Source organism: Symphalangus syndactylus, chromosome 19, assembly GCF_028878055.3.
Source record: "Symphalangus syndactylus isolate Jambi chromosome 19, NHGRI_mSymSyn1-v2.1_pri, whole genome shotgun sequence".
Taxonomy (NCBI): Eukaryota; Metazoa; Chordata; class Mammalia; order Primates; family Hylobatidae; genus Symphalangus; species Symphalangus syndactylus.
Window position 1 is genome coordinate 9,830,777 of NC_072434.2, and position 26,793 is coordinate 9,857,569.

General features: G+C 51.2%; 2 protein-coding genes and 1 long non-coding RNA gene across 12 annotated transcripts in view; 1 reads left to right on the forward strand and 2 right to left on the reverse strand.

Moving 5' to 3' along the window:
• The window catches only part of CDCP2 (CUB domain containing protein 2), a 56,352-nt gene that overhangs the window by 19,405 nt on the left and 10,154 nt on the right, over positions 1 to 26,793 (reverse strand). For 3 of the 10 annotated variants that reach the window (XM_063613142.1, XM_063613145.1, XM_063613143.1), the window contains exons 1-4: positions 13,780 to 17,178; positions 2,399 to 2,475; positions 2,218 to 2,303; positions 1,966 to 2,102 (exon numbers count right to left, since the gene is read on the reverse strand). In XM_063613142.1, coding sequence (XP_063469212.1) covers positions 1,966 to 2,044 — 79 coding nt within the window. In that variant the 5' untranslated portion in view covers positions 2,045 to 2,102; positions 2,218 to 2,303; positions 2,399 to 2,475; positions 13,780 to 17,178. Of the gene's footprint in view, positions 1 to 1,965; positions 2,139 to 2,217; positions 2,304 to 2,398; positions 2,476 to 3,299; positions 3,486 to 13,779; positions 17,179 to 26,793 lie in introns of those variants that run through there. The other 7 variants (XM_063613138.1, XM_063613141.1, XM_063613137.1 and 4 more) reach the window with 6 other exon arrangements.
• On the forward strand, positions 20,316 to 22,452 carry LOC134731880 (uncharacterized). The gene is made up of 3 exons (XR_010114563.1): positions 20,316 to 20,472; positions 20,849 to 21,088; positions 22,324 to 22,452. It is a non-coding gene; the product is annotated as an uncharacterized lncRNA (long non-coding RNA).
• CYB5RL (cytochrome b5 reductase like) overlaps positions 22,588 to 26,793 on the reverse strand; it is a 28,896-nt gene continuing 24,690 nt past the window's right edge. Inside the window, exon 6 of the mRNA XM_063613188.1 lies at positions 22,588 to 24,091. Within this exon, the coding sequence (XP_063469258.1) occupies positions 23,888 to 24,091 (204 nt within the window). The 3' untranslated portion in view covers positions 22,588 to 23,887. The remainder of the gene's footprint in view (positions 24,092 to 26,793) is intronic.

The following is a 26,793-nucleotide window of genomic DNA, read 5'->3' on the forward strand; positions in this document are numbered from 1 at the left end:
TGTGCCCCGTACCAGACCTGTGATGATTCAAAATGGGCCCCTCCGTGGGAAGCTCACCACGGAGTGGGGCAGGGGGAGTCAGGCAAATGAGACAAAACATACAGCGTGATTGCACTGTGGCCACAAAGGGGCTCTGGGGTCCGGGGAGAGGAAAGCTGATGTTGCTGGGGCCAGCAGTATCAAGAAGGGGCAAGATTCCCACAGGGGGTGATATTTGAGTTTGTCTAGGAAGAATGAGAAGGTTTCATCAGTTGGGGAAGATTTGCAGGGAGGGAATGGCGTAGACAAAGGCTCAGACGCACGTGCACTTAGCCTCTGTGAGCCGTGAAATGGGGATAGTGGTGTCTCCCTTGCTGGGCGACTGTGAGCGCTGATGAGCCAAAGGCTGTGTGAGGGCCGCACAGATGGACATTATCGGCTCTCTGCCTGGCTCTTGGGGTGGGACAGGGCAGGAATGGCATCTAATTCATGCCTTTATGGCAAAAGGACAAATAGATATTCTGCCCAATGCCTGTTATTGTCCTTCTCCCAGCCCTACCCACAGGGCAGGGAAAGGCACCAGAGCATCAGAGTGGAATTCCTACAGCCCAGGTGGCTCCAGTCATCAGCATAAGCAGAGGCCTTGTCCACTAGGGCCCAGCCAGGCACACTGATGCCCAGGGTTACCCCAAGGCCCCTTAAGCCCCAGTGGCCAGAAAATATGAAAAGCTACCTCCTCCCACCACCCAGGCATGGGTTGAGACGCTTGGGTGCCCATCCCATCTCTGCCAGTGACTGGGTGACTGGAAAGGTACAATTCCTCCGAGCCCCACGTGAGCCTTGCAGAAGGGTGAAATGATATCACCCCGGCTTCACAGACAGGTAAACAACGCTTGGAAGGCCAGAGCAGCACAAAGCCACTGGGGACCACAGTGCAGGCAGAGGGTTCCAGGAGCCCCAGTGAAGGCGCATGTGAGGTTGATAGAGGATGTGGAAGGCCGATGGAGGGAGTGGTATTTGATCTGAGCTTGAAGGGTGAGCCAGATGTTCTCAGGTGGAAAAAGGGAAAAAAGACTTTCCAGACAGAGGGGACAGCAGGGCTTAAGATCCCTGAGGGTGAAGCAGAAGGGGTTGTGATTCCCCTGCCAGAGCATGGGATGCCCAAGGGATGCAGGAAACTGAGGCTCAATACGATATGGAAGTTGGAGCCCACACTCAGAGGGCACTGAATGCCGTAAGAAGGAACTTTGGTTTCACTTGCTTGGCAGTGGGATGGACAGCAGGGTCTGAGGAGGAGAATAAAGATGCTTCAGCAATAGGCTGGGTGTGGTGGCTCATGCCTGTAATCCCAGCACCTTGGGAGGCCGAGGCAGGTGGATCATCTGAGGTCAGGAGTTCGAGACCAGCGTGACCAACATGGTGAAACCCCGTCTCTACTAAAAATACAAAAATTAGCTGGTCGTGGTGGCACATGCCTGTAATCCCAGCTACTCGATAGGCTGAGACAGGAGAATTGTTTGAACCCGGGAGGTGGAAGTCACAGTGAGCTGAGATAGGGCCACTGCACTCCAGCCTGGGCGACAGAGCAAGACTCTGTCTCAAAAAAAAAAAAAGACTCTTTAGCAATAAACCTTTAACAGTTTTTGGAGCCATTCCCTTCAACCTTGGTGACCATGTAGCCTTGGACAGGTTACTTAATATCTCTAGTCCTCAGTTTCTTCATCTGGAAAATGGGGGACTAACATCCACCTTGAAGTTTGTTGTGCAGATTAAATGCAAACTACATGTGAAATATACAACACACGGCAGGCACTCAATAAATATTGTCTCCCCCCATCTCAGGAACAAACACATTCTCAACTCAGCCACGTCCCCTAAAAGGACCTCCTGCTTTCTGGCTTCCCATGTAGAAACTTCTTGAGCCCCTGGCTGTTGCCCGCCCACCTCCTTCCCCTCCCAGTTCATGTCTGTCCCAAGAGTGCCTACCTTCCATGGCTTGGGCCCGGGGCCCTGGGCCCAGCAGTGCCACTGCCAGCAGCAGGCAAGCCCCCCGCTCTGCCAGCATCTCCTCACCAGGGACCCCCACAGGTCTGCCGAGCTCAGGTAGGCCAGGATCTGAGGGTCTGGAGCAAGGGAAAGAGAGGTGAGGCGGAAAGGGCCTCCAAGTTAATGGTGGCATGAATAATTCACTGGCCCCTAGAATTAGTAAGCCGATCCCCAGGTACTTCCTTCACTCACTGTAAAGTGACGGATCTGGTGTCACCAGGTTTACACGTTCTGAGATCTGCACCGACCACACCATCAGGAAGGGAAGCAACTCAGGCCTGGAAGGAAAGTGGGTGGTGGAGAAAGGGCATAACTTTTGGGGCCAGGTAGATCTGGGATCAATCCCAGTTCAGCCTGTAACTTGCCAGGTTACCTTAGACAAGTCATTTAACTCCCCTGGTCTGGGTCTTCTCATCCATCCAGTGGGGCTGTTCAGCTCCAATCCAGGGGCTGTTATGAAAATGAAAGGAGATCGCACTTGCTAAAGCATAGAGTAGGTGCTTGCTACAGGTTCTTCCCATCCCCACCCCTGAGGGAGCTGAAAGGAACCTATATTTAGTGGGACACGCAGGACAACTTCCTTCAGACATGCGGATTTAGCTTAGAGGAGGGAAGGAGGTTGCTGTGGACAGTTGATGAAGGAAAAGTCTTTTTCACGCAAGAATGCAGCAGGAATAACAGAATTAGAAAATCGTATTGTGCAACTCTTAATGCAGTAATAGGTCTGGGACCCAATGTAACTTCTGGCCGAGAATATGAAATGCTCGCTCCTTTATTGATCCCAAGCCTTGCTTGAACATGGTTGTGTGCCAGGCCCTGCACAAGGAGCTGGCACTGCAGAAATGCCCCGGGGACTTTGTGTCCAACAGGAAGTGGGCTCTTTCTTCTCATCTGGAGTCTTCTGATTTGGTTCAGTTCAGCCCAACACGCATTTCTAAGCTCCTTCTCTGTGCAGCGCCTGTGCCAGGCATGGGGACAGCAGGGAACATGGCGCATTCCTGCTCTCCCAGTGAGGATCCTGGGCTCCTTCTGGCAGACTAAGGTCTGAATCCTGGCTCCACTCTTCCTGGCTGTGGTAGCCCGGGACAGTAACCCAACTCTGTAACTCTGAGGCCAGGTTCTTGGATTGCGAAACTGGAGCAAGAATTAGTAGCCTGCAGTTTGCTGAGAGGATTAAACATGATAGTGAATGAGAAGTCTTAGCCAGTGCCTGGCTCAGTGCATAGACACACTCAAGATGTCTATTTATCCCAGAGGAACCCAGACAGCCTCACCTGCCAGACAGCATGTGCCTCTGGCCCATCCTTTTGTCAGGAAGTCCCCAGGGAGCCCTTTGCTGCAGGCATAGGAAGACTCGTGGAAGGTGTTCAGGGCAGCCTCAGGACTGGTCAGGCCTGAGGTATTGGCTTACCTGTGGAGGTTGATTGGCAGGAAAGAAGTGTTCAGCTTTTCCAGGCAGTCTGAGAAAGTGGGAGTTATTTTATTTTATTTTATTTTATTTTATTATTTTATTTTGTTTTGTTTTGTTTTTTGAGACAGAGTCTTGCTCTGTCGCCTAGGAAGGAGTACAATGGCGTGATCTCAGCTCACTGCAACCTCTGCCTCCTGGGTTTAAGCGATTCTCCTGCCTCGGCCTCCCAAGTAGCTGGGATTATAGGCACCTGCCACCACACCCAGCAAATTTTTGTATTTTTAGTAGAGATGAGGTTTCACCATGTTGCCCAGGCTGGTCTTGAACTCCTGACCTTGTGATCTGCTCGCCTAGGCCTCCCGAAGTGCTGGGATTACAGGCAAGAACCACCGTGCCTGGCCAGATGGGAGTTTCTTAAACACCTATTGTGTGTATGAGAGAGGAAGGCAGGGAGAGGCGCCAACCCAGTACCTGCTGGGTGCAGGGTCCGGCGCTGGGTGCCTCACACATGGGTGCAGCCTCCCAGCTTTCACAGCATTCGGTATAATCCCAAAGGATGGGGAGGAAACTGAAGCTCAAAGGGCTGGAGCTACTGTTTTGGGTTGAGTTCCTTCACACGAAGACCCTGGGACAAGTAGTGGATTTAGGAGGTGATCCCAGGAAGCACAGGTAAGGAAGTCGGACAAGGAGAGGAAAAAACTAGTTCAAAGAATGTCAGTGAGCAAGTTGCCACTGTGGGCAACCAGGGCTAAGGACACAGTGTAGACTGTGCCTCTCGCTGTTTCACCGGAGGAGGAAGTAGAATGTTGATCACCAACTCCCCGTGTCCTTAGTTGGAAGCTGCTCTGAGGATCTTATCTCCCAGATATTTCCAACCTGCTGTGCATGGCCCCAAATCCCTGAGGCAGAGAGTACAGGGGGCTACAGGCAGAAGCTGTCTGCATGATGGGAACAGCGAATGCCACAGGATGGGGCAGGGCCATGACAGCACCTACTGAGCCATCCATAATGAGAGACTGTCGGCTGGGCGTGGTGGCTCACGCCTGTAATCCCAGCACTTTGGGAGGCCAAGGCGGGCGGATCACAAGGTCAAGAGATCAAGACCATCCTGGCCAACATGGTGAAACCCTGTCTCTACAAAAAATACAAAAATTAGCCGGGCGTGGTGGCGCGTGCCTCTAGTCCCAGCTACTCGGGAGGCCGAGGCAGGAGAATCGCTTAAACCCAGGAGGCAGAGGTTGCAGTGAGCTGAGATCACGCCATTGTACTCCAGCCTGGGCGACAGAGCAAGACTCTGTCTCAAAAAACAAAACAAAACAAAATAAAATAACAAAATAAAATAAAATTAAATTAAATTAAATAACTCCCACTTTGAACCCAGGAGGCGGAGGTTGCAGTGAGCCGAGATCAAGCCACTAGACTCTAGCTTGGCAACAGAGTGAGACTCCATCTCAAAAAAAAAAAAAAAAGAAAAAGAAAAAAAAGAAAAAGAGAGTATCATCATTCCAGTGACCTCACCCTGCACTTGATAGACTCCTATATTAGTCTGTTCTCACACTGCTACAAAGAACTCTCTGAGACTGGGGTTATGAAGAAAAAAGGTTTCATGGACTCACAGTTCCACAGGCTTAACAGGAAGCATGACTGGGAGGCCCCAGGAAACCTACAATCATGGCGGAAGGGGAAGGGGAAGCAAGTATGTCTTACCATGATGGAGCAGGAAAGAGAGAGCAAGGGGGGAGGCACCACACACTTTTAAACCATTCGATCTCATGAGAACTCACTCACTATCACGAGAACAACACGGAGAAATCCATCCCAATAATCCAATCACCTGCCACCAGGCCCCTCCTTCAACACGTGGGGGTTACAATTCTATAGAAGATTTGGGTGGGAACACAGAGCCAAACCATATCACCTCCAGAATCATCCCACCTCTGAAATATTTGTCCCACTCCCTGAAACAACCATTTCTGTTCTGGGCACCCTCAGCAGACTTTTCAATGACACCGCAACCATGGTAACTGCCATAGTGGCCCCTGGGTCCCTCAAAATCAACAGCTCCCACCCAAACTAAACTAGTCACTGTGGCCAACACCAAATGTGCTTCTCCTCTGATGGTTCATATTTTAGATAATGGTGCAACCAACCCATAAAGCCAGCAGTGTAGGAGCCTGCCCCAACTTCCTTTCCCCTCACTCCCACACCCATTGGTCACACTTGAGCTTAGTCACCACTTCTGCCTCTGAAATGGCATCTGAAGCCATAACTACCCCAGTTCGCCATCTCTCCTGCATGATTTCAGCAGCCTCCTCACTGGCCTGGGTGTCTCTGCTTCTGCCTGCTCCCTGCCCACCCTAAAACCACATTCTACTACTTGCTGCCCTGTCCCATCCTATGATCTTTCTAAAAGAAAGATCTGAGCCAGGCATGGTGGCTCACACCTGTAATCCCAGCACTTTGGGAGGCTGAGGAGGGTGGATCACTTGAGGTCAGGAGTTCAAGACCAGCCTGGCCAACATGGTGAAACCCTGTCTCTACTAAAAATACAAAAATTAGTTGGGCATGATGGCGGGCACCTGTAATCCCAGCTACTCGGGAGGCTGAGGCAGGAGAATCACTTGAACCTGGGAGTCAGAGGTTGCAGTGAGCCAAGATCACGCCACTGCACTCCAGCCTGAGAAACAGAGTGAGACTCTGTCTCAAAAAAATAAATAAAATAAATAAAATAAAATAAAATAAAATGCTAATCTGATCATGTCATTCTTTGGCTTAGGCTAAAATCCAAAGTCTTCTTTTTGGCATTCATACCCCTTCAGGTCACCTCCCCAACACGTCTCAGACTTTCTCCACCTCTCGAGCTCCACACCCCAGCCCCCGACATCTCTCTCACTTCTCTGCATGTGCTGTGCCCTGAGCCTGCATTGCCCTGCTTTCTGCCCCACTGGCCCTTGGTGGACTCTGAACCTTTAAAACAGTTGTCACCTCCTCCAAGGGGTTATCTTGACGCCACCCCAAGCTGGGAGAGTTCCTCTTCGCTGGGTGCACCTCTAGCACAGAGGGGACACCTGCACCCCAGCTGGATGGTTTTTCCGAGGATATCCTCGGCCTTCTGGGCTTTCATTCCAGTGCTCTGCACAGAGCTTGGTCCAGAGCGCATCCTCTCCCTTACGTCCGTCTCCACTGCCTCGCTAGCACATCCTAAGTGCTCAGCAGCCATCCGTGGATTGAACTACTCAAGGATGCACCGCTAGGAAGTGTCTTTGTCAATGTGAACCCATGTTCATATGTGTTCAAAATCTGCTTTTAACCCTGCTGAGTCCATGTGGGCTGCCATAACAAAATGCTATAGACCAGGTGGCTTATCATCAACAGACATTTACTTCTCCCAGTTCTGGAGGCTGGGAAATCCAAGATCAAGGTGCCAGCAGATTCTGTCTGGTGAGGGTCAATTTCCCGGCTCACAGATGGCTTCTTGCCATGTCCTCACATGGTGGAAGGGGTGAACAAGCTCCCGTGGGCCTATTTTATAAGGTTGCTAATCCCATCACCTCCCCAAAGGCCCTGCTGCCTAATACCACAGCCATGGGGTTTGGGATTTCATGAGTTTTGGGGCAGCCATTCAGACTATAGCACCTGCTGGATGGAGTGGCCGAGTGGCCTGGTAGAGCAGTTCAGCACGAGCACCCAGAACCCAGACCACGTCAGTACAAATCACAACTCTGGCAGTTACTAGCTGTGTGGCCTTGGACAAGTAAAGTTACTTGGTCTCTCTAGGCCCCTGATTCGTCGTCGGTGAAATGAGGAGAGTGGTGTCTACCTGCAAGGCATGATAAGGATTGAAGGGGCCAGCACATGGGGAAGGTGGAGACCTGTGCCAGCACATCGTATAATAAGTTCAGAATGCACTGACCTCATTGAAGACCTCAGGTCTTGTATTTTTTCTTTTGAACCCATCTCTCCTTGAAGTCACCTCTGGGTGGGGCTTCCTGCTGCCTGGCTGCCCCTCCCTCCAATCAGCAGCCTGGCTGTGACTTCTCTCCTGGTCCCCAGGGGAGGTGGTAGAGAGGGAACAAAGGCTGCCTGCCTGCCAGGGGCATTAGGGAGTGCCTGAGCCACCCACAAGATGAGTCAATATGGGTGCCTGGGTGCCTGCCAGTGCCCTGCTGTGCTGACTCCCATGGCTGAGCACTGAGGACCCACCCTCAAACTTCCAGGGGGTCTCTTGGCATATGATGACCCCTTCTCTCTATGGCTGGCTCTGCAGCACCCTGAAGCTAGTAGGCCCAGGGCCCTCCAGGAGGTTGTGAGTGTGGTCCTGGGATGGATGCTGTCCAGGGGCAGGGGGCTGATGCTGTGTGTGCCCATTTCTGGCACTGTGCACATATGTGCACCCATCTCTGGGTGTATGCCAGAAAATTCATGTTTCAGGGACCCCCAAGGTTCCTTAGACCACACTTTGAGAACCAGGACTTGACCTCATGCCACTTAGAGGGCCAGGAGGGAAGGAGCAAAAAATGCAGAACTGAAAGAGTCCAAAACAAACCAAAGCAAAAGCCATGTGCGGAAGGGAAGTTTTATTTTAGTTTACTCTGATGCCTCTATAAATAGGAAACATTTGTGTAGACGACATTATGTTTAGGTGTTTGGTGTTTCCCTCCTGATGACTTAAAAATTAACTAAAAGGTTTTTTCCCAAAAGCGCGAATAACTGGAACTCCCCAAATGACCTTAACAGTGGAATGAAGAAATAAATGTTCATCATCTGGTCTTGCTGTTTCCTTGGGTACGTGATCCCATCTTAGTATCTATGCATTGGGCACTAAGTATAGTAGTCTTTCTGTGGGTGACTGTCCTCTGCTTGCGAATACGCCTTGTGTGGCCGGGTGTGGTGGCTCACGCCTGTAATCCCAGCACTTTGGGAGGCCGAGGCGGACAGATCACCTGAGGTCAGGAGTTCGAGACCAGCCTGGCCAACATGGCAAAACCCTGTCTCTATTAAAAATACAAAAATTAGCTGGGCATGGTGGTGAGCACCTGTAATCCTAGCTACTTGGGAGGCTGAGGCAGGAAAATCGCTTGAACCCAGGTGGTGGAGGTTGCAGTGACCCAAGATCATCGTGCCATTGCACTCCAGCCTGGGTGACAGAGTGAGACTCCATCTCAAAAAAAAAAAAAAAAAAAAAGAATATGCTTTGCGCCAGTGCACCCATCATTGCATTCACACCTGCTTCCTTGTACACATATCCATCTCTGTGCACACGCCTGGATCACACAGTACTGTCTCAGTATATACACGTCTCTCTATACATCTAGGGATATATAACTAGATCTGCATGTACCCAGACATACATGTGTCTATTTCTCCCTCTGGATATATACAAAGATTTCTGAGTGAATGTCCATGTCTAAATGCAAATGTCACAGCTGTGTGTGTGAGTATCACAAGAACTATGTGTGTGTCTCTTCATATGGACATGTCTATCTGTATAAGTGCACATCTATTCCATGGGTACACAGCTTCTGCTGGTGTATAGATCTGTACCCGAGTGTGTGGAGCTGTGAGTATAGATGGTCACACAGCTCTGGGGTACACATCTGCATACCTCTGTGCATGTCTGTGGAGGTCTCCAAGGGTGCACCTCCATAGCTGGGGCTCTCTCTAAGCATGTTTTGTCTTCATATCTGTATCCTGTCACTGGTTCCTGGGTCCAGGGGTGGTGCCCAGGGGATAGCAAGGTGCTGCCTAACACCTCCTTGTCCACAGAGGTCTGGGCTGATCTGGGGGTGTGGCAGAGGGCAGGAGCAGGAAGGCTACTCCACCCCTGGGGATTCCTGGCTGGGCCCCAGGAGCCACATCTCTCCCTTAACAAGGGCCCTGGGGACTTGGGGGCAGTTTTCGATGAGTAGGGGCCCTATGCAGAGGCCAGGAGGCAGGGCCCTCCGGAAACAGTCCTCACTCTCTGCTCCTGAGGTGCCTGTTACCTCCAGACCGCCTCTGTCAGAGCCTGGTAGACAGCCATGGAGTCAGCACAGTAGAAGTGGGTGTGTGTATGAGTGGGGTGGGGGTCCCTACATGATGGAGGAGGGGAAGGAGAAACAGGGCAGGAATACAGGAGAGAGAGGGGTGAAGGATCACACAGAAAGGTGGAAAGCTGACAGCAAGGGAGGTGGGCAGCGACCCCGACCGAGCCAAGGCTGCTGGTGGATGCAGCCCATGGGGTCATGCTGGCTCCTCACACCCTGCCCTAGGGATGCGACTGTGCCAAGAGGAGGATGAGGATGCTGTGTCCCCCGCCTTCCCCTCTCTCTGAGTCTCTCAATTTCTCTCTCAGTCTCTCTGCTCAGTTCCTGTTTCCAAAGGCTGGAATGTGACAATCACATGCCAGGAATGACGTCCTGGAAGTCCAGATGGGCCAAAGACAAGATTTCCCAAGAGCCCTCAGACAAGGACGTGACCTTAACAGCCTCCAGCTCCTGGGCCAGCGGGAAGAAAGTAAGGAGAGGGCCAGAATTGCTGCCATTTTGACCCCCATCCCTAGCTCCGGGCCCTCCCACACCCTGTCTCGCTGAGCCTCCCAAACCCGCAGGAGAGAGTACTGTCCCCACATCACAGATGAGGGACCTGAGGCCCAGCGATGTGAAGGGGCTGCTTCCAAAGCTGGGGCAGGGTGAGTGCTGGGAGTCAGGCAAAGAACGGCCCCTCGTGGGATCCGCCTGCCCCTCATAGCACTGTGAGATGTGAGCGTTCCTGGCAGCACTGGCCACTGTTCCTGCCCGTGGTTTTGTGGAAGCAGCAAGGGTTTGGATTCTAGTTCCACACCTGACTTGCTGCACAACCTGGGGCAACTCACTCACTTACCCTTGTGGGCCTCAGTTTCCCATGTGTAAAGTACCTCGCTGGGCTGCCATGAGGACTGATGCAAGATCCAGAAGGCAAAAGGGCTTTGTGAGCTGTAAAGCACTGTGCTCCACTAGGTGTCCGCGTGTTCACAAGTGGATGAGTGCCACCACAGCAACCTGAGCAATGACCAGAGGGGCCGTGGATGGGGCTGGGGGATTCACTAAGCACTTTGCAGAGGGCATTTAATCCTCATCACGGCTCTCTGAATAGAGACCACCACTGCCCATTGCACAGATGAAGACGCTGGGGTGAAGTAACTGCCCAGGACCTCACATCCTCTAAGTGGCAGAACCAGGATTCAAATCCAGGACTGTCCAGCTGCAATGCTGGTCCTCTGAGCCACCAGGTGGGGCTGCCAGGGGAGTCTGATGGAAGAGGGTCCTGAAAGAGGATCGGCAGGGCCAGGAGGCAGCAGGGTGGGGAGATACACACAGGAAGCCTCCTGCTGGTCCATTCTCTCCTCCCACTCCTTTGACCACCAATTAGTCTTGCGTCTTTGGCCAACTTAGGGCCTTCAGCAAGCCAAGGTACGTGGAGGAAGTTCACGGTTACAGAAGAGAGCTGCCCTGTGCCCTTCCCTGCTGGAATGGCTGTCCCAGGACCCCAACCTCCAGGGCGTTGGCTGGAATGTTTTGCTGCTGCCTTTTCCCCTGTGGGCCTTCCCATCCTCACCCCTTCTCATCCTTCCCACCACACTCCACCCCTCCCTAACTCCCCTCGGCTACTCATTCACAACCAGCTCTAGGGACTAAGAACAGCTCAGCACAGGAGCCTTCCACAGTGCCCTGCCTTGCCCTGGATACCAAGCCTAACACCTCCCTGCTCCACAATAAAGCAAATATTGAACTCCTACTGTTTGCCAGGCACACTCATATCCAGCCATATCCAAACTAGGTGACCTTGGGCAAGTTTCTTAACCTCCCCTCTATATCTCAGTTTCCTCATCTGTAAATGGGAACAATGAGGTAAAAGTGTAGGGTTTGGAAGAAGAGCACACGGCCATGTGGGAAGCTCTATTTAAACATTCATTCATTTAAATTAAGATCCGTATAACACCTTTGCAAGGTAAGAATTACCAGCTCCATTTCACTATTTGGTGACGAGGGCTCAGAGAGAATGGCTTTTATTCATTTTATTTATTCAAGCAGCATCTATCGAGTACCTACTATGTGCCAGGCTCAATGCGTGATACTTTTGCACATTATCCCATTTAATCCCCATAGCTGTGTGGGCAGGCGTTAGCATCCCTCACTATTTCCAAACACTCCCCAGGGGCAGTATCACCCTGCTTGACACCCCTGGTTCACTGACTTCCCTACCAGCTTAAACACTGGGAGGGCAGAGAACTGCATTTTGTTCACTGCTGTGTTTCAGCATGTGGCACAGATTAAGTGCTCAACAGATACCTGTTGAGAGAAGGAATGAAAACATCCACAGTTTACAAATGTGGAAACTGCAGTTCTGGCCCCAGGCACAGTGGCTCACACCTGTAATCCCAGCACTTTGGGAGGCTGAGGCGGGCAGTTCACTTGAGGTCAGGAGTTCAAGACCAGCCTGGCTAACATGGTGAAACCCCATCTCTACTAAAAATACAAAAATTAGCCGGGCATGGTGGTGGGCGCCTATAATCCCAGCTACTTGGGAGGCTGAGGCAGGGAGAATTGCTTGAACCTGGGAGACGGAGGTTGCAGTGAACCAAGATGGCACCACTGCACTCCAGCGTGGGGAACAGAGAGAGACTCCATCTCAAGAAAAAAAATAGAAAGAAACTGCAGTTCACAGAAATTAAGTGATTTACCCAAAATCACACAGGGGCTCAATGGCAGAGCTGAGATTTGAACCTATGTCTGACCAGTTCCAAAGCCTGTGTTCTTACCACAGTGCTAATTGCACACATGGGAACCTCATTGGTGGAGAGGAAGAGGTCTGAGCTGGGGTGCAGATGAGGGCCGTGGGCTGTAGCTGTCTGAAGAGGCAGGCAGCTGGGGGCAAGACCCCCATAGAGGCTCCTTCTTTAAGAGCCCTGGGTTTCTCCCGCCTTCAACCTGTCCACCTGTGTTTCCCCTCAGGCTGCTGGTCATCCCGGTCAGGGGAGCAGGGCTCCCTCAGCAGGTCCTCCATCAGGAAAGAGGGCCAGCCAAGCTGGAGCTTGGAAAGCCCAGACACAGAAGCTGCCACACCCAGGCCCCTGGGCCTCCTGCTGTTCACAGGCTCACCAGGGAGCTCAGAATGAGAGGGAAGGGCTCAGAGAGAAGGGTGTGCCTAAGCTTTGGACTAGCAAAGCTGGAGGGGACTCTAGAGAGCAAGTCCAACCTCCTCTTCCTATCTCCTTTGCTGGCTGTGGAAACTGAGGCCCAGAGAGAACAGAAAGAAAAGACAGAAGCCCACACGCACTGAGTGTCTACTGGGTAGCAGGCCGAGCACCAGACCTTTCACATTTGTTCTGACAGCATCTGCAGCCCCCCAGAGACAGTGGACACCTCGAGTCAGGGTCCTCAGGAACTCAGCAGAAAACCTGCATAGAAGCAGGTGTTCGGGAGTGTTTGCTGAATACCTGCATGAATGACTTATTTAGTCCCCAGAACAATCAACTAGGTAGGAATTACTATCCCATTGAGGAAACTGCAGCCCAGAAAGGAAGGAATTGACCATTGCCTCAAATGCTGCTGAGAAATGAGCTCTGGAAAGCAGGGACCTTATCGGGAGCACGTGGGGTAGAGATGGGGAGTGGACGCCAGGCTGCAGTGAGTTGAGGAATGAAGGGAGGGGAGGAAGCAGGCACTGCAAGTTGTAAGCAGCTCTTCAAGGCGAGGTGGGAAATGTGAGGGGGCAGGGGCGAGGCATTCTTCCCTGGAGGAACCCAGAGTAAGGCAAGCTGGTGCTGGGCTTTGTGGCATTACCATAGGGGAACTTGGACAGGCTTCAGAGTTGGCTGGACAGAGCCAGTAGAGATATTCTGGAGATTCCCTGGAGGAAAAGATCCATTTATCCAGAGGGCCAGGGATCACTGAACTGGGCAGGAAGGTTTGCTCCTTGCCAAAGACCCCAGCTCCCCTGTATTAGTCTGTTCTCATGCTGCTGATAAAGACATACCAAAGACTGGGAAGAAAAAGAGGTGTTATTTATTTATTTATTTATTTATGAGACTGAGTCTTGCTCTGTTGCCCAGGCTGGAGTGCAGTGGCACGATCTTGGCTCACTGCAGCCTCTGCCTCCCGGGTTCCAGTGATTCTCCTGCCTCAGCCTCCTGGGTAGCTGGGATTACACAAAGCCGGCTAATTTTTGTATTTTTTTAGTACAGAGGGGTTTTTGCCATGTTGGCCAGGCTGGTCTCAAACTCCTAACCTCAGGTGGTCCACCCACCTTGGCCTCCCAAAGTGCTGGGATTACAGGCGTGAGCCAACGCATCCAGCCAAAAAAAGAGGTTTAATTGGACTTACAGTTCCACATGGCTGGGGAAGCCTCAGAATCATGGCAGGAGGCAAAAGGTACTTCTTACACAGTGGCGGCAAAACAAATGAGGAAGAAGCAAAAGCGGAAACTCCTAATAAACCCATCAGATCTCGTGAGACTTATTCACTTCAGGAGAACAGCATGGTTTGAAAGAATGGCCCCCATGATTCAATTACCTCCCCCTGAGTCCCTCCCACAACATGTGAGAATTCTGGGAGATATAATTCAAGTTGAAATTTGAATGGGACACAGCCAAACCATATCATTCTGCCCCTGGCCTCCAAATCTCATAACCTCACGTTTCAAAACCAATCATGCCTTCCCAATAGTCCCTCAAAGTCTTAACTCATTTCAGCATTAACCCAAAAGTCCACAGTCCAAAGTCTCATCTAAGACAAGGCAAGTCCCTTCTGCCTATGAGCCTGTAAAATCAAAAGCAAGCTAGTTACTTCCTAGATACAACAAGGGTACAGGCATTGGGTAAATACAGGTGTTCCAAATGGGAGAAAATGCCAAAAAAAAAAAAAAAAAAAAAGGGCATTACAGGGCCCATGGAAGTCTGAAATCCAGCAGGGCAGACACATTTTAAAGCTCCAAAATGATCTCCTTTGACTCCAGGTCTCACATCCAGGTCACACTAATGCAAGAGGTGGGTTCCCATGGTCTGGGGCAGCTCTGCCCCTGTGGCTTTGCAGGGTACAGACTCCTTCCTGGCTGCTTTCAAGAGCTGGCGTTGTGTGTTGTTGTGTCTGCGGCTTGTCCAGGTGCACGACGCAAGCCGTCGGTGGATCTACCATTCTGGGTCTGGAGGACAGTAGCTCTTCTCTTCTCACACTTCCACTAGGCAGTACCCCAGTAAGGACTCGGTGGGGGCTCCAACCCCACATTTCCCTTCCACACTGCCCTAGCAGAGGTTCTCCATGAGGGTCCCGCCCCGGCAGCAAACTTTTGCTTGTGCATCCAGGCGTTTCCATACATCCTCTGAAATCTAGGCGGAGGTTCCCAAACCTCAATTCTTGACTTCTGTGCACCCACAGGCTCAACACCACGTGGAAGCTGCCAAGGCTTGGGGCTTCCACTCTCTGAAACCACAGCCCAAGCTGTCTGTTGGCCCCTTTCAGCCATGGCTGGAGCAGTTGGGTAGGGCACCATGTCCCTAGATTGCACACAGCACGAGGACCCTGGGCCCGGCCCATGAAACCACTTTTTCCTCCTGGGCTTCCGGTCCTGTGATGGGAGAGGCTGCCGTGAAGGTCTCTGACATTCCCCGGAGCCATTTTCCCCAAGGTCTTGGGGATTAACATTAGGCTCCTTGCTACTTAGGCAAATTTCTGTGGCTTGAATTTCTCCTAAAAAAATGTTTTTTTGGCTGGAAGTGGTGGCTCACGCCTGTAATCCCAGCCCTTTGGGAGGCCAAGGAAGGTGGATCACGAGGTCAGGAGATCAAGACCATCCTGGCTAACATGGTGAAACCCCATCTCTACTAAAAATACAAAAAAATTGTGAGGCAGGAGAATCGCTTGAACCCAAGAGATGGAGGTTGCAGTGAGCCTAGATTGCGCCACTGCACTCCAGCCTGGGCAATAGATCAAGACTCCATTTAAAAAAAAAAAAATTTTTTTTCCACTGCATCATCAGGGTGCAAATTTTCCAAACTTTTATGCTCTGTTTCCCTTTTAAAATGGGATGCTTTTAACAGTACCCAAGTCATCTCTTGAAAGCTTTTCTGCTTAGAAATTTCTTCTGCCAGATACCCTAAATCATCTCACTCAAGTTCAAAGTTCCACAAATCCCTAGGGCAGGGACAAAATGCCTCTAGTCTCTTTGCTAAAACATAACAGGAGTCACCTTTGCTCCAGTTCCCAACAAGTTCCACATCTCCATCTGAGACCACCTCAGCCTGGACCTTATTGTTCATATCGCTATCAGCATTTGGGGCAAAGCCATTCAACAAATCTCTAGGAAGTTCCAAACTTTCCCACATTTTCCTGTCTTCTGAGGCCTCCAAACTGTTCCAACCTCTGCCTGTTACCCAGTTCCAAAGTCACTTCCACATTTTCGGGTATCTTTTCAGCAATGTCCCACTCTACTGGTACCATTCTACTGTATTAGTCCGTTTTCACGCTGCTGATAAAGACATACCTGAGACTGGGAAGAAAAGGTTTAATTGGACTTACAGTCCCACATGGCTGGGGAGGCCTCAGAATCATGGCAGGAGGCGAAAGGTACTTCTTACATAGTGGTGGCAAGAGAAAATGAGGAAGATGCAAAAGTGGAAAACCCTGATAAAACCATCAGATCTTGTGAGAGTTATTCTCTACCACGAGAACAGCATGGGAAAGACTGGCCCCCATGATTCAATTACCTCCCACTGGGTCCCTCCCACAACACATGGGAATTCTGGGAGATGCAATTCAAGTTAAGATTTGAAAGGGGACACAGCCAAACCATATCGCCCCCTTAGAGGGAAGCAGCAGAAGGGAATTCACATTCACCAACACTCCCCTGTGGGCCAGGCACTGAGCTGACCACTTGGTTCACACAATCTCCTCTACTCCGCAAAGCAGCCCCGGGAGGAAAGAACCAGCATCTTCATCTGATAGAAGAGTGGTCACCAACTCACGGTCACACGGCTTCCACCAGCTCAGCCCTTCCTTCAGCAGACACTGCCTCCACACTGTGGCCAGCCAGACATCACACTAGATGGGGTCATGGGGTGGGGAGGGGATACACTATCGAGCCCTGCCCTCTGCCCTCATACAGGAACACCACTTTCTCCACTGGCTCCTTTACCTCTTGCTAATCAATTTCTTTGCCTATAAAATAAAGAAGCTGCTGATCCCTAAAGATTGTGAGAATTAAGCAAAGTGACATAGTAGACACTGTTGATGTGCTATCCATATCCCCCTGCCCAACTGGAGGTAACTGCGGGAACTTTCTATGTGCACTGATGGCTTCCTGTGTGTCTCTGCCTGGGGGCTTCTCTGGCTGCCAGCACTTGGCCCACCCAGAGGAAGCTGAAGTGCCAGGAGTTCATGTTCTCGGCCAATAAGGAGTCTGGTTGTCGGCGCATAAACGCCCCAGCTTCTCCATCCCTCGGTGGGATCACTGAGGTATGTTCCACAGAGTCTCTTGGCAGGTCCCCAGCAGGAAGAGCTCCGGGTGCTGCCAGGAGTAGCCTGCCCATCCACATGCCCTTCATTGTCTTTCCCCATGACTTCCTCACCATGCTTCCCTGAAGCACCTCCACATAAACTTCTTGCACCCACATCCTTGCTCAGCATCAGCTTTGGGGCAAACCCAGCCTAAAACAGTGACATTTTACAGCCTGGTACCCAGTAGACACTCAGCAAATGCTGTCTACCTTGATACTCATTTTCATTTTTATAGAAACAGACAGGTTTGGGAACACGGTTGCAGCTCTAGCTGAGTCACCGGTGGCTCATCAGCATCTTCCAGGAGCAAGTATGGGCCTGTGGCCTGCAGATGCAGCAAGAGGGAGGGGACTGAGGGCCATGGGCCTCAGCCTGTAGCCTCGTGGGTCTGTAGCCTCAGCCACTTGGAAGCTAGGTTATTCTCTGTCGTATACACACAATCTACAGTTTAAAAGTTGTTTCTTGTGTTCCAGGGCCTACATCCCATTTTCCCTCCCATTGTTCCAAATCATATGTTTCAACTCAGGGTTCTGTGTTCAACACATTAGGCTTCAAGCCTAATGTGCCAAATGCTCTGCTTGTTGCAAATACCCCCCTCCTCCTCCACCGCCACCACCTCCCTCTTCTTCCAGGTTCCCTAGGGGTCAGTCAGGCTGGAGGTGAAGTTCCCCTGCATCTGGGCAGAGGAGCTGATATGGCTCGCCTGCCTTCTAAGCTGGCTGGTGAGACCCACCAGCCGGCCCAGTGTGCCCACCTGGCCATGATTTTGAGTGCTGGGACCAGGTCAAGGGTGTCACCTTGCCCCACTACAAGCTAGTCTGCTCTGTTAGCATGGGGAGCCAGGGGCAGGACGAAGTGGTGGTCTCCAGCCAGAGCCTGTGGGACCTGCATGCAGACAGCTTTCCCACCTCCTACTATGTGAACCCACGCTCTTCCGCGTGGCACTGGTGCATGACATCTGTTTGGAGTGAGCCCTGAGGGATGAGGCCCACGTGGGGCCCCACATTAGACCCTGGCACCCAAACCTCAGCCTCCAGCCCATCAGTCAGTGACCCCCTGTGAAAGCAGCACCTGCCTGGGCAACCCCAGCAGCTTCCACGACTCATGGTCCATTAAAAAAAAAGAAACAGTAAGATGCACCTACGTTTCCCCTCCTCGGGCCACCTGGGCCACATACACTGCTGAGCTCCTTTGCCTCTGGCTGGAGTTATGTCAACCACTGCAGCTCCCAGCTGGATGTACAGATCAGAAGCTCTGAGGGGCAGCTATCTGTGTCTTTGATTAATAAAAAATGGGAGATAAATTAATAATGACTTAAAACATGCAATTTGGGATCAAAATCTCCCAAAGCATGCGAAAAATAATAAAAAGGAGAGTTATTGATCGTGAAAGTCTGCAAATAAATGCTGTCCTCAGAGGTCAACCATAAGTCGGGCACTGCTGGGGAGGGAGAAAGAAGGGGGAACGGGGTCTCACACCCACTCCGTGCCAGGTGCTGTGTTTGGGGTTTACACGTTTCCCTCATCCTGACACAACCCCAGGAGACAGTGCTACCATTCCCATTTTATAGATGAGCAAACTGAGGTTCACAGAGCCCAAGTTACTTGCTATAAGTCACAGGATCAGTAAGAGACTCAAACCTAGGTCTGCTTCATTTTGACAAAGGAAAACAAAACAACAAAAAAAGAAAGAAAGAAAATAGGCCAACAGTGTGGTGCTTGGAAAGTCATTCTGGTTTGAGTTTATGAGGAATGAGGGACAAGTAGAAGGAGCAGCCCATCAGCTATGAATACCAGGAATGATTTATATGATTTACTGCTGTGTCTGCTGCACCTAGAATGGGGCCTGGAACACAGTTGGTGCTCAGAAATGATCTTCAGTGAATGGCTAAAATGTCTGGGGGGATAAAGGGGGATAGTCTATTCTGAGGTAGGAGAGAGAAAGTGAATGTTTCTAAGCCCCTAGTTTCTAGAGAGCATTGAACAAGCACATTTGATGTTTTTTTTTAAATGTTTAATTATGGAACTGTTTGAAAAACAGAAAAAGGCAGAAAATAATATAGCAGACATTGGGGAACTCATTGCCCAGATTTACCAGGTGTTCATATTTTGTCATGTTTATGTCAAGTATTTTTATAGTAAAATACAAATACAGATATGGCTAAAAGCCCCATCACCCCATCCCATTCCCTTCCACCTATCACCACAGGCCACCACTATCCTTGAAGCTGGTGTGTCTCTGTCTCTTCCTGAGCACTTAGCATTATTTTGGGTTTTTACAGTTTCCAAGTACAGGTATCTCACTGTAGCTATCCTTTCACAACATGCATTTCACTCAGTTATGTTTTTAGGACTTCATCTATATTGGTACATGTGGATGGAGTTCACTTTAATTGCTGTATCTACAGGCAGTTTTTATTCCTTGCTATTTCAGAGAATGCAGCAATAAAATTTTTTTTTTTGAGACTGAGTCTCGCTGTCACCCAGGCTGGAGTGCAGTGGTACCTTCTGGGCTCACTGCAACCTCCACCTCCTGGGTTTAAGCGATTCTCCTGCCTCAGCCTCCTGAGTAGCTGGGATTACAGGTGCGCACCACCATGCCTAGCTAATTTTTGTATTTGTAGTAGAGACAGGGTTTCACCATGTTGGCCAAGATGGTCTCGAACTCCTGACCTCAGGTGATCTGCCCACCTCAGTCTCCCAAAGTGTTGGGATTACAGGCATGAGTCACCGTGCCTGGTCATCAATAACAGTCTTTTTTTTTTTTTTTTTGAGACGGAGTCCCGCTCTGTCGCCCAGGCTGGAGTGCTGCGGCGCAATCTCGGCTCCCTGCAAGCTCCACCTCCCGGGTTCACGCCATTCTCCTGCCTCAGCCTCCCGAGTAGCTGGGACTACAGGTGCACGCCACGCCTGGCTAATTTTTTGTATTTTTAGTAGAGACGGGGTTTCACCGTGTTAGCCAGGATGGTCTCAATCTCCTGACCTCATGATCCGCCTGCCTCGGCCTCCCAAAGTGCTGGGATTACAGGTGTAAGCCACCGTGCCCGGCCCAGTAACAATCTTTATACACATCTCTGGTTGCACTCATGTGTCACACACAACCTTTACCACAATCACAACATGCTGGAACTCGTGTACCCCTACATGACCTTGGAAAAAAGCTTGAAGTCTCAGAAGCTTAGTTTCCTCATCAGTAAATTGGGGTAATAAAATAGCATGTATATTGGTGAAGATTCTGTGCTTCAAAATAGAGGAAACACATTTTGCCACCTGGAAAGCACTTCCTGAACATTAGTTGTTTATCGCTCAGGTATTCGACATCCAGGAAGTGCTGAGCATCCTCCCCTGTTAGGGGTACAATGGGCCGGCCCTCATGCTCACATGCAGATGAGACCGATGGGTACAGCGACAGAAAAGCACACAAGCCTCTCTGCTCACTGACCAAGGTGGAGTGGAAGAGACAGGCGAGGCTCCCCAGAGGAAGTGACACTGAGCTGAGACCTCAGAAGGTGAGGAGGCAAAAAAGGTGAGTGGGAGATCGGAAGGTGGGAGGCTGGCCGGGCAGAGGAAGCAGCGAGTGTAAGGGATGAGCTGACGCAAGAGAACATGTTTGGAGCCTGAGAGGTGGGTGTGAGTGGGCGGCGGCATAGAAAAAGTCTGGAGAGGTGGCAGAGCAGAGAGGCCGTACCCCAAGGCCACAGGGAGACAGGGAAGGATTTCAAGCAGGGGAGTGACAGGCTCGGATTTCTTTGTGGGGAAAACTGGTCTGGTCTCGGCGTGGAGGTGGCATGGAGACTGGGAGCCGGGAGACCCATGAGGGGAATGCAAAAGTGACGCCGCTAAACATGGTGAGGGCTGAACTAAAGCCATCGCCGCTTCTGCTACCAAGAATCTGTCCTCAGGCCCTCTAGTAGCTGTTGCCTTCCTGAAGCTCAGGATGCATATGCACAAAGAGAGCTCTGTCTGGCTCACGGATTGTGGACACCTGGTTGACCTCTTGATGCCTGCGTATCACGTCTAGCTCCTAAGTCTCCCTTCTCCCACTGCAACATCATGCGGTGGCCACGCCTCCCACAACACGCCGTGGGCATCATCAGAGGAACAGCAGCTGATGGGAACGACCCCCTCCACAGCTCCAAGAGGTCTGAACCCACACACCACACCCCACCCTTCTTCTTGGGCTTGCTCAGCACCTTGGGGGGCACAGCACCCGGCCCTGCACTCTCATGTTTCCAGGCGACAGGAGCCCTTTGGGCTTCTTGGCACCCAGGGCATGGCTGGGTCCTCACCAATGTCCCATGATAAGAGATCCCACCAGCAGCGAGGCTGCACAGAACCTACCCGGAGTGAGGGGAAGAGGAGGCCAACACATTCTAGGTTGGTTACCACTGGGCGGCCCTGTCTAATATCTAAACATCATACATCTAAAACAAGACAAGGACAGAGATATGAGAACTGCCCCGGACTCTCTACTCCTTAAGTGGAGACCCCCTTAACACTCTTTTTGATTTTATTATTATTATTTTGAGAAAGGGTCTTGCTCTGTCACACAGACTGGAGTGCAGTGGCTCAATCACAGCTCATTGCAGCCTCGACCTCCTTGGCTCAAGCAATACTCCTGGGACTACAGGCGCATACCACCACACCAGGCTAATCATTTTTTTTTTTTTTTTTTTTTTTTTTTGTAGAGACAGGGTTTATGTCATGTTGGCCTCGAACTTCTGGGCTCAGGCAATCCGCCTGCCACAGCTTCCCAAAGTGCTGGGATTACAGGCGTGAGCCACCGTGTCCGGTAACACTCTTAATATGAGTGGCTTCAAAGCTTTTGAAGCCTCTATCCCCGCTGACAGTGCTGTGCTCCTGGCCTCTCCCTAGACTAGGCTAAAGCCCCTGCCATCCATTCTCCCCGCACCCTGCACTTCCCTTTTCATGACACCCATCACTTTTAGAATTACAGGTTGAACTGCTGCCTTCCTTGCTAGGCTGTAAGTACCCCGATGGACATAACTGCATCTGCCTGGTGTGCTGTTGTTTCCCTGGTGTCTGAACAGAGTCAGGTTCCTGACAGACCCCCCTGCTATTTGGAGCTGAGTCAATAGGATGTGCAAACTGAGGGAGAGGAAAGGGTGGAGGAAAACTCACAGACCTCAGAGGCCTGGGGAGAGGAAAAGTGTCTTGCTCAAGTCACAGGCTAGGCAGGAAGAGATCACGGTTCCTGCTCAGAATCTTTGACTCTCAGTCAGGGCCTTTCCCACTCGTTATACTGTGCTAGAAAGAGGCTACGAAACCCACAGAAAAGTGTTCTATAGTTAAATAAGCTTGAAAAACCCTGGATTACATAAAATGAAAGGAGTTTCTTTGCCACTGGTCTTTTCAGAGCCTTTAACACGCACCTGTGCCCGTGCTTCTGGGAGAAGGTCACACACAGTACTCCATGCCCTCTGACCCTGGAACTCTGCCTGTGAGGCGGTCTGAAACCTCCAGCACCACCCCCCAGCTATGTGTCACAATTATTTATTAAATGTGACACAGCAGAGAGATTTGTTGCCATTTTTTTGAGCAGGACAGGAAAATCCTTTTGTACAAATAAAAATAATTTGAAACCCCAATATATGAATGGGATAAAAATGGAACTGTTCTGGTTGAAGGGGGGACTGGGGATCCATCTGGAGCTGCCCTTTCACTGCTGCTATGCAAAGAACCCTTGTTTCCTGTGGAGCGCAGTTTGAAAACCACTGGTGCAGAACTGGCACATGAGGTTGAAGCTAGGAGGCTTCTAGTGCTCGCTCTGCCATGGACTGTTTTACCCTGGGCAAGTCATTTAGTCTCATTGGGCTTCAGTTTCCTGTGTATACGGTAAGCCTGTCACACTGTATGTTTCTTAGAGTCCTGAACTTTCAGCTTTGATATGGTGAGGAGTACACTTCTATGACTATAAAAGTCTAACTCTAAGATTCCATGGCTTAATATTCCAATTCTGGGACTGCCTGTAGCTAGCCCAAGCTGGTGCAGCATGCTGGAGCCCAGGCTGTGGAAGGCAGAATTCATTAACTGCAGTGCGCTGCCCAGGGGCACTGGGTTCCTGGGAGGGGGTGCCGGGTTCCTGGGGTAGGTGGACCGGGATCGGCAGCCGCTCAGTGGGACAAGCTGGGAGAGGGACCCAGGTCTCCTGACTCCTGCTCTATCTTTAGATCTCCATAGCAACAGTCACCAGGGCACCGAGCTGAAGGCACAGGCTGAGTGGCTGCCTGCAGGAGAAGGGAGGGGCGTTTCCTTCCCATGCCTCTTCTTTTGCTAGGTTCGATTTTTGAGCCAGGAAAGGGGACTGAGAATGAAGCTGTTCACAGCAAGAAAGGCTTGGGGCCAATACAAAGACAGTCGAGGGCCCCACCTTGCTATCCAGACATGGTCAAGTCATAGAACCCAAGACCTTCGTGTGTCAGGCTCATGGCACTGGAGGAAAGGCAGAATCCTCCTCCAAAGAGCTCTAAGCCTCTCCTGTGTCCTTCCCTACACGCTCAGGAACCCCTAACCTGAGATGGTGCTAAGGCCACAGCTGGAGCCCCCATTAGATCCTCTAATCAGAGGGGCAGGGAAGCTCCTCCCAACTTTTCCCCTGCCCAACTCCTACTCCTCCTGGGGCTCAGCCTGGACTTGGCTTCCTCTGAGGAGTCCTCCCTGACTCTCAGGCTGGTTGCTCACCTCCTCGTGGTCCCTACAGCCCGTCCTCCTTCCACATAGTAGGAGGCCAGGAGGAGGGATTAACCTCATGGGGCAGATGAGAAGTAGAGGTTCTGAGCAGTAAAGACACTTGCCCAAGGTCACCTGGCAAATGAGCAGCAGGACCAGGCCTGGACTCCATGTGTTCTGATTCCAGTCTGTGCTCCTTCCTGGGTCCCAGTAGCAGGCCCATGGCCTAGGCTTTGGAAGGGAGGCCAGGGCTAGAAGAGGAAATAGGAGTTCTCAGTGAGGCCTGTGCACAGTAAGCATCTGGCTATGTCTTTGGTGAACTCAGCCGAGCCACAGACCAGTGTGAATGGCTTTCTCTGACAGCAGCTGACCAGCTCTTTAATTAGGTCCTGGCCCAGGTGGCCAAAGCGAGTTTTCTCTTGGTAACTCCAGGGAAGCTGCTCTGAGGAGCTCTCCTGGGAAGACAAGAAAGGCCTGGGTGACTACAAGGGAGTGGGGGGTCCTTAGTGTTCACACAGCCAGCTCTTCTCTGCAAAATGAGGAAACCGAGGCAGAGGGTGTAGGAAGCCAACCTATATCCAGGCCCACCGTGGGCCAGGCACTTCCTCCTTATCCCCAAAACAAGCCTGTGGGAACTATCACCCTCCCACAACAGGAGAGACACAGGGAAGAGGGACTTCCCCGTGGCACACGATGAGGTGGGGGCAGTAGCAGGACCAGAGCTCAAGTCCCACCATTTCTTGCTGCCTTCCAGCAGCCACACCTGTCACTGCGGGGGGAATGTTTTCTCCCCTGACTGTGGGTTTCCCAGAATCTTTCCAAGGTTAGCTGTCATCATCACCCTCGGAGCATAACTTTTGCTCATTTCTTTTTTCAGTGAACATATTCGTTTAGCAGATATTTACCGAGTGCTTACTCTGTGCCAGGAACTGAGCTAGCCATCGGGGATATGGCAGCTGCTCAAAAGAGACAAGGTCCTGGCTGCATACAGCACAGATCCCAGGTCACAATGCCTTCACTGAGAAAGGCTAAGCTCGCATTCCAAGGCTGGACGGTGACCCCAGGGACTCAGGATCCTTCTCCCTGCCCTTCTAGCCTTAGCTGCAGCTTTCCTCCTCAGGGTCACAAAATGAAGCCTCCACTCCCAAGTGACTTGAAGGAATTTCTTCTATTTTTTTAAATGAACATTTTATTGGAGTACAACATATGTGTAGAAAAGTATACAAATCATTAAGTATACAGTTAGCCCTCTGTTTCCATGGGTTCCACATTTGTGGATTCAATCAACTGTGGATTGAAAATATTTTTTAAAAAACATTAAAAAATAACAATATAGCAATAGAAACACACACAAAAAATACAGTATAAGAGCTATTTACTCAACATTTACATTGTATTAGGTATTATAATTTAGAGATAATTTAAGGCACATGAGAGGATGTGCATAGGTTATATGCAAATACCACACCATTTTATATCAAGGACTTGGGCATCCTCAGATTTTGCTATCTGCAGGGGATCCTGGAGTCAATCCCCCATGAATACCAAGGGACAACTACATATAGTCTGAAGAATTTAAATGAAAAAACCATCTTACCAGCCCACAAAAAAACAAAATCCAGAACAGAGCCATCACTCTGCAGATTCTATGAGGGCAAGTTGCTAGTTCCTGGGGCACAAAGACAGGATTGGTGGGGAGTGGAGCTCCACTGTCACTTTCCTGGCTGAGTGACTGTGACCTCTCAGGATCACGACTGTGAAGAGAGTATCCGCTATGGAAAGCCACTGTCCAGAGAGCCATGGTGCTGGTGTAAGCCCTGGGAGAGGCCCTGTGAGGAAAGGCCTCTATTCTGAGGCCCACTCAAAGGGCCCTGGAGGCAGGTGCAGTGGCTCAAGCTTGTAATCCCAGCACTTTGGGAGGCTGAGGTGGCAGGATTGCTTGAGCCCAGGAGTTCAAGACCAGCCTGGGCAATGGGACAAAAGCTGGTCTACAAAAAATACAAAAATTAGCTAGGGGTGGTGCTATGTGCCTATAGTCCCAGTTGCTTGGGAGACTGAGGTAGGAGGATTATCTAAGCCCAGGGAGGTTGAAGCTTCAGTGAGTTATGATTGCACCACTGCACTCCAGCATGGGCAACAGAGTGATACCCTGTCTCAAAACAAAACAAACAGGGTCCCCTGGAGCCCCACCTCACAGAGTCTGTGCTGATGAGGGGGATCCTCTCTGATGATTTGGCATTTCCCATGCTCCTGCTATGGTCTGACCCACCAGATGGGGCCTTGGGGCCCACTGTCCTCACCTCCCCTTTTCCACTGCTCACTTCCCTCAGACCACTTAAGTTCAGCTCAGCCTATCCCACCATGCACCCTGAGATGCCCTGGGCCTGGCTGCTGGTGAGACGGGTAGGGGACCCCACAAACAGTGACAGTGCAGCACGTGGGTGCTGTGAAAGAGAGCCAGGGTGGTGGCAGTAGAACCACCAAGGTCAGCCTGGGGGCTCTAGGAAAGCTTCCAGGATGGACTTCTACCTCAACAGGATGTGAGAGGTACAGACGTGTGAGGTGAGGAAGATAGAGCACTCCTGGCAGGCAGAATGGCGTGAGCAAAGGCCCAGAAGCCAGAAAAGCACAGCACACTTGCAACCACGGGCAGACCCCTGACATCAGGCCACAGCTCATGGGGAGGGCGGGCTAGATGAGGCCGCAGAGGGAGGCAGTTCCCAGGTGTGGACCTCATCCTGTGAGCAGTAGGGAGCCAGGGAAGGGCTAGAAAAGGGTGGTGGTGTGGTCAGATCTGCCCTTAGGACTGCAGGATGCAGGACACATCAGCAGGAAGTGGCTGGTACGGGAAGACTCTTGAGGATGCTGCGGCTATGGCCCAGGCAGGGGAGGGAGCGCACTGAGTCAAGGGAGTGTGTACAGGCAGGAGCCACCAGTCACCCCCTTCACCTGCCACTGATGGCCAGCCCACTTGTTTGCTCAACCCCAGGCCACTGGCACCACCCTGGCCCAGCTGGGGGCTAAAAATCTTCTATTGCTGGTGAACTTTAACTGAAATGCCACCTGCTGGGTAAAGCCATTCCTGACCCTGCCTGGCCTCTCTGCCCACTACTGGCATCCTGAACATCCTCACAGCACCTTGTGCTGTGCTGCCTTA